At 44.0% G+C, this 7,790-nt stretch overlaps 1 protein-coding gene across 11 annotated transcripts in view; it reads left to right on the top strand.

Annotated features, from left to right (window-relative positions):
• Nucleotides 1-7,790, top strand: part of LOC122540004 (supervillin-like) — a 231,843-nt gene that overhangs the window by 196,672 nt on the left and 27,381 nt on the right. For all 11 annotated transcript variants that reach the window (XM_043675276.1, XM_043675277.1, XM_043675281.1 and 8 more), the window contains 2 exons: nt 2,211-2,487; nt 5,461-5,615. In XM_043675276.1, the coding sequence (XP_043531211.1) occupies nt 2,211-2,487; nt 5,461-5,615 (432 nt within the window). The remainder of the gene's footprint in view (nt 1-2,210; nt 2,488-5,460; nt 5,616-7,790) is intronic.

Raw genomic sequence — 7,790 nt, 5'->3', positions numbered from 1 at the left:
ACACCGCCCCCAGCCCACCCCATCTACCTGCCACGTGCCCCCCCTCTACCCACACGTTCCTGCCCCCTCTCCTGGGCAGTGAGACTGGACACCAACAAGACTGCTGCGCACACACACACACACACCTCTGCCCTGTACACAACAATGTTAGAGAGATTACCTGGGGAAGGGGGCTTTAGGGTACACGTCTGTGTAGAACTCCAGGGAAAGTTTGGGAAGAGAGAAAGAGAGGGTGTCTGCATTCCCATCAGTCCAGGACTGTTCTCGGCAGCACTCTTAATCACCGTAAACAAAAGACGCCATCAGTGTTGAACATACGTCTTTGATGTAATGTTTCTGTCAGGACCTCAACATCTCCTTCGGATAATCTGATTTTCGGATAATTGGTATTCGGATAATCAAGGTTCATCTGTATTTCCTGTTGTGGGATAAAGCAAAATTAGAGGCAATCAATATAAAATAGTCACCAAGAAATCAAATGGGGAATTCAGCAGAGGCCTCTTTACCCACAGGTGTTGTGATTGTGAATCCTTGTTGTGTAAGGAGTAGCCATCTACCACTGGGGAGATGAAATGCAGACTGGGCAACCGCTCTATCCGTAAAAAGACCTCAAGTTTCCTGTTGCCTGCCACTTCAACAAACTAGCATGTTCCCACGGCAACATTTCTGTCTCAGGCCTATGCAGTGCTCCAGTGAAGCTCAACATAAGTTGAGAAAAAATTAGAAACACCATCTAATTTTTAAGTTGAGGACCCTGCAGCCGTTAGGACTGAACTTTGAGTTTAACAGCTTAAAGAGCATGAACACCTACTTCCATGTTCATTAACCATTCCATCACCCCTAGATCCTGTTGTGCGTGGATTTCTCTTAGCACAGCCAACCCATTTTCAATGATACACATTTCCCCTTAGCAACCATTCAAGCATTTACCTCCCTACCACCTTACTATTAGCAATCCCTTTTTATCTCTTTGTCTCCTACTCACTCTTTCTCCCAATACCCCTTTCATCAACCTAAATACCACCATTTATTTGCCGGCTGCGTTCAGTTCTGAAGAAGGGTCACTGGATTTGAAACGTTAACTCTGTTTTTCTCTCCGTAGATGTTGCCAGACCTGCTGAGTTTCTCCAGCATTTTCTATTCTTGTTTCAGATTTCCAGCATTCATATTTCTTTGTTATACCACAAGGGGTAGTTGCGTCTAGTAGTACAGATACATTTAATGGGAATCTCGACCAGTACTTGAGGGAGGAAGAAAATGGAGGGATGTGCTGATGGAGTCAGATGTGGAATCTTGCAAAGAGGTCAGAGTATGCTAACTGCCCACATTCCCCATTGGGCCAACTGGCCTGTTTGTGAATTGTTTATTCTGTCTAAACAGAATGAGGTTTCACATACCTTCAAGGTGATGTTTTTTTTCTGTGTCATTTCAAAACTTTGAGTAGATCCTTATGAAACTTGTTTCTTTTTTACTTTAATGAAGACACCAAAATATTGGAAAAATAATGAAACATTAACAAACAAAAATGACAGCAACAAAGTATACACAAGAGCTTGAATCGATTTTTAAAAAGGTTTTGAGAAAATAGAAAATGGAAAGCTCGGTTAATTAACAGTTAATGGGATGAAGATTCTTCAAAGTGTAAGCTGCACATCTGCATTCACGTTGTGTAGCAATCTAGGTTTGCTCAATATATCATTTCAGTTGCACGACACTGTAATCTTTTGCTATAAATTCTGTGTCTTATGATCATGTTCCACAGCTACCTGATGAAGGAGCAGCGCTCTGAAAGCCAGTGCTTCCAAATAAACCTGTTGGACTATAACCTGGTGTTGTGTGATTTTTAACTTTGTCTAGCCCCAGTCCAACACTGGCTCCTCCACATCATGTCTCTGAAAGGCATTCTGTCACTGCATCCAGGGCAATCAAACCACTTCAACAACTAATGATTTGATTTGAATTATTGTTGTCATATGTACCTAAGTAAAGTGAAAACTTGTGTTTTGCAAGCTTTTGAAGTGTACACACTGTTGTAGCCGCAGTAAACCATTGGATGTTACTCTTAACATTTGCTCAAGAGATTAAATGTTCCAATTTTAACCATTTCACTGTCAGAAGAAATTAAATCCTAAAACCAACTCTAAGTATTAATGTCATGTCCTTTACATAATGTCATGTCCTTTGTTCTCCTTTACATCTGTGTTCTACAGTTAGATCCTCAGAATGACCTGAAGCCGTATGATGCTAAACTGCTGATTCCACTCCCGCAAGTGTCACTCCGAATGATCCTGGATGGAGTGGATGTGCAACGTGGTTATGGATTTCTACAAATAGATGGTGAGAGGATGTCAGAATTGAAGACTGTCGGTGTGGAGGTCTGGCACGTTCAGGAGTTTGAACACAGCCAGCTCCCTAGAGAGAGTTATGGCCAGTTCCACGAGGGGGACACATACGTTATCCAGTGGAAGTACACCATCAGCAGCCTGGGTAAGGGGATGAGTGAATCCGGACAATGCCATCGCACACTATACTGACTGTTAATGTTGTGTCATTGCACCCTCTGGTGGGCATACACCATGCTGCAGTTTGGGGAAGAATAACAAGTTCTATTCATGCAGCAATTTTACTGCGATAGATGTCCTCAGACACTCTACAGGAGAGGTAACAAGTAAAATTTGGCACTCTGCCACATTTTAACTTTGTTAAAAAAAATTAATTGGAATGGTAGCACAGCAGCTATGTTACTGGACTAGCAATGCTGGAAGTGTGAGCTCAAATCCCTCCATGGCAATAGGGAAATTTAAATTCAGTTAATTAAAGAAAACTGGAAGTGAAATTAAAAAGCTAGTAATGATGACCATATAACTATCAAGATTGATTAAAACTCCAACTGGTTCACTAATATCACTTTAGGAAGGTAGTTGGCAATCCATAACCACTTGGGTATACATGTGACTCCAGATCCAGAGTAATTCTCGAAATTATCCTCAGAAATGACCAAACAATTTGTTCTTGAGAAAGGTGACTCATTCTCAAGAACAATACATTCTGGTGTGTGAATGAATAAGCATTTGGATAGTAATTTTAAGGGGTGTTTTAGAAGAGAGGAGGGATGGAGATTTCAGGAAGGATTAAAGGATAGTGGGTAGCTAAAGGTATGACCCTCAAAGATGGAATCACAAGGTGGTGAAATTAAAAGATGAGAAAAAAACTAGAATTGGAAGAGCCCAGAGATCTCAGAGAGTTGCAGATGGTTATAGAGATAGGGACAACTGTGGGGCTGCAGGAGGTTACAGAGACAGGGAGGGCAAAGTCATTGAATGGTTTGAAAGCCAAGATAGGGATTATAATATCCTGGCATGGCCACACATTTTATGTGCCCAAGGACCGGCCTTGGTTCCAGGTGGGATATGGGCAGCAGATATTTAGATGAGTTCAAATTGATAGGAGATGGAAGGACAACCAGGAAAATGTGATAAGAGGCAGGTCTAAACCGTAATGTGGACAAGTCATTGATTTGGATGGCCTTGGTGTTCGAGTGTATATCTGAAGTCTGAAGTCATCTCAGGGTCAGATATGACACTAAGGTTTCAAGCAGTCAGGTTCAGACTTAATGGATGCTCAAGAAGAGAAACTTTGTAGTCTACCCTATGTTTAATAGGAAGAACTTTCTGCTTAACCAAAATTGGATGCCAGACAACATGTGGGACAAATTAAAGGCAGCATTGGAGTTGAGGTGGGTAATCGTGAAGTGGAGCTGAGTATCTGCATGACCTTGATGAAGGGTCTTTGTGTAGATCACAGCTGAATTTACCTGGTGTAAGGTGGAAGAGGGGACTGAGAAAATACAACATTTTACTGAAGTGTGTTTTTGCCATGAGAATGTGCTTCAGGCAGCTCACCTACTGGGACACCTCCAATGCAAAAGAAGCAAGTTTCATCTCTGACAGACCCTGATTTCTAATTTGATCTGATTCCCAAACGAGAAACTCAAAAGTCACACAACACCAGGTAATATAGTCCAACAGGTTTATTTGAAATCACAAGATTTCAAATAAACACCTAGTGTTGTGTGACTTCTGACTTTGTCCACTCCAGTCCAACACTGGCACCTTCACATCATCCCAAAAGAGACCAGTTGAAATGGAAACACATGTCTCTTCCTGCAGTAGGCACTGTCTCCTCATAGAAATTTCCCCCTCAGTTAATGCTGGGCCTGGGAATATTTCACATGGAGAACAAACAGGCTGTGGTCCCTTTAAGGAGAAGACATGTGCAGTCAGGCAGCAATATTAAAGGGACTGTGCCATCTGAGAAACACCATGAAGGGGAATTAAAGGGACCACAGATACTAACTTCCCACATTACAAGTTCAAAAATATTTCATTGACTGTAAAGCACTTCATAGAATCCCTACAGTGTGGAAACAGGCCATTTGGCCCAACAAGCCCACACTGACCCTCCAAAGAGTATCCCACCCAGACCCATTCCCCTATTCCTCTATGTTTCCCCTGACTAATGCATCTAACCTACACATCAATGAACACTATGGGCAATTTAGCATGGCCAATTCACCTAACCTGCAAATCACTGGACTTTGGGGGGGAAACCGGAGCACCCAGAAGAAACCCACGCAGCCACGGGGAGAATGTGCAAACTGCACACAGACAGCAGCTTAAGGCGGGAATCAAACCTGAGTCACTGGCACTGTGAGGCAGCAGTGCTAACCATTGAACCACCATGCCACTTTGGGAGGATCAGTGGTCGCTATACGAATGCAGGTCTTTATTTAGTACTGGTGCAGTTCAGGTAAAAACAATGACTGCAGATGCTAGAAACCAGATTCTGGATTAGTGGTGCTGGAAGAGCACAGCAGTTCAGGCAGCATCCAAGGAGCTTTGAAATCGACGTTTCGGGCAAAAGCCCTTCATCAGGAATAAAGGCGGCTTATCTCTCTATGCTTCAGGCTTACTGCCTTTATTCCTGATGAAGGGCTTTTGCCCTTCATCAGGAATAAAGGCGGCTTATCTCTCCATGCTTCAGGCTCACTGCCTTTATTCTTGATGAAGGGCTTTTGCCCGAAACGTCGATTTCGAAGCTCCTTGGATGCTGCCTGAACTGCTGTGCTCTTCCAGCACCACTAATCCAGAAACTGGTGCAGTTCAGGTAACTCAGTGCACACCTGCACTCAGAATGGTAGCACTCACTTCCACACCAGACAGCAGCATTGTCAACACACTGCCTGCAGAGCTCTCATATTCTGGAGGGTGTGAGTTTAAATTCAGTGCAGTATGGATAGATTCTGATGTACCAGCCTCAGGCGGCTGTCTGTGTGGAGTTTGCACGTTCTCCCTGGAATCTGGATGTACCTGAAATCAAGACCTGATTGACAGACAAAGACTGACCTCCAGTTAATGAGAGAAACTAAGTTGTGACTGATCTCCCTGTGTTTCTCCACAGTGGGAAAGCGACAGAAACCGGATCAGCTGAGCAGCTGTGGTCCTGGCAAGGAGCGATCTGCGTACTTTTTCTGGCAAGGTCGGCTGTCGAGCATTAGCGGCAAAGGTGCATCAGCACTGATGACTGTGGAACTGGGCAAAGACAGAGAAGCTCAGGTAACAATCACAGGTAGTGAGCTGCAGGAGGGTGGGGGCTACCGAGGGAAGAGCCAGGAATTACAGTCAGTGTGTGTGGTCTGATTGTCACGTAGTCACTGCACCATCCAAAACCACACTGAGCAATTATAGGCCTGGCCTTCCATTCCCTCAAACCTATCCTGCAATCCTATTAGTACTTTGACACCTTTGCTGGGATATCCCTCAATTCTGTTACCTGACAAAAATTCATTAATCCTAAAGTTGAAATTTTCAGTTTACCCAATGTCCACAGGCGTTGGTGATATAAGATCATCATCAAAAAGCAGCAAGAATAGGCCATAAGCCTCTTGCACTGCCATGTAATAAGATAACCTGATAATGACCTTGGCTTCAGTCTCCTGTCTGCACCTGCCTGTTCCTGATGAAGGGCTTTATGCCCAAAACATTGATTTCCCTGCTCCTCGGATGCTATCTGACCTGCTGCGCTTTTCTAGCACCTCTCTAATCTTGACTCTAATCTCCAGTATCTGCAGTACCCACCTCCACCTGCCTGTACCCATAACCCTGGCTTGATTGCCATGTTGATCAAAATGTGCCCAACTCAACCCTCAATATGTTCAAACATCACCACTCTCTGTGGGAAGAAGTTCCTCCTCATTTCTGCCTTCATTAGGAGATCCCTTACTTTGAACCTGTCGCCCCCTTCAAGATTCCATCAAGAATGCGAATGTCCTCTAAACATCTATCCTTGCCAAGGCCACTCACAATCTTGTCTTTCATCAAGAGCACCTTTCATTCTTCTACACTCCAATGAACAGAACAACATCTCTTCTTCCTCAAGAGGCGAAGGAAATTCAGCATGTCCTTAGGGACCCTCACCAACGTTTATAGACGCATCATAGAAAGCATTCAATATGGATGCGTCATGGTTTGGCACCTACTCTGCCTAGGGTCATAAGAAACTACAGAGAGTCATCACGCAAGCTAACCTTCCATCCATTGACTCCATCTATACTTCTTGATGAGGAAAAGGCAGTCAACATCATCAAAGACCCCTCCCACTCCAATTGTAATCTCTTCCATCAGGCGGAAGACAAAATTTAAACACACATACCAACAGATTCAAACTTCTTCCCTACTGCAATTAGACTTCTGAAATACAATTCTCAAATCTAATGTTGATCTTGCTTTTTATGTAGAATCCCAACAGTATGGAAACAGGCCATTGGGCCCAACAAGTCCACACCAACCCTCTGAAGAGTAACCCAACCAGACCCATTTCCCTACCCCAATTACTATACATTTCCCCTGACTAATGCATGCATTAGTCTAAAGTATCAGAGACACATTCCTGAACACTGTGGGCAATTTAGCAAAGCCAATTCACCTAACCTGCACTGTGGGAGGAAACCAGAGCACCCAGAGGAAACCCACATAGACACGGGGAGAATGTACAAGCTCCACATAGACAGTCGCCTGAGGCTAGAATCGAACCCAGGTTCCTGGCACTGTGAGGCAGCAGTGCTAACCACTGAGCCACTGTGCTGCCCCTTTGCACCTTCTTTGCAGCCATAACTTTGTATTCCTCGCTCTGTTCAATCACCCTGTGATCTTTTAATGGTATGATCTGCCTGTACAGGATACAAAACAAAACATTTCATTGTACCCAGGGACACGTGACAATAATAAATCAAATCAAATCAAGCATGAGGCCAACTTGCTACATCTTTCCTGATAAGTCAAACCCTTAATCACAGAAATCACCTTTATGAACCTTTTCTGCATTATTTCCAATACAGTGTATCCCTCTTTAAGTGAGGAGATGAAAACTATACACGTTTCTCCAGGTGTGGTCTCACCAATGCCCTGCAGAGCTGTCACTAGTCTGCTCTAAGTTTATAAAGGAGAAAGTGAGGTTTGCAGATGCTGGAGATCAGAGCTGGAAATGTGTTGCTGGAAAAGCGCAGCAGGTCAGGCAGCATCCAGGGAACAGGAGAATCGACGTTTCGGGCATAAGCCCTTCTTCAGGAATGGGGAAAGTTTGTCCAGCAGGCTAAGATAAAAGGTAGGGAGGAGGGACTTGGGGGAGGGGCATTGGAAATGTGATAGGTTGAAAGAGGTCAAGGTGAGGGTGATAGATCAGACTGGGGTGGGGGCGGAGAGGTTAGGAAGAAGATTGCAGGTTAGGAAGGC

This window comes from Chiloscyllium plagiosum, chromosome 33, assembly GCF_004010195.1.
Source record: "Chiloscyllium plagiosum isolate BGI_BamShark_2017 chromosome 33, ASM401019v2, whole genome shotgun sequence".
Taxonomy (NCBI): domain Eukaryota; kingdom Metazoa; phylum Chordata; class Chondrichthyes; order Orectolobiformes; family Hemiscylliidae; genus Chiloscyllium; species Chiloscyllium plagiosum.
Note: the sequence above shows the minus strand (reverse complement) of the source record. Positions and strands in the feature narration are given on the sequence as shown.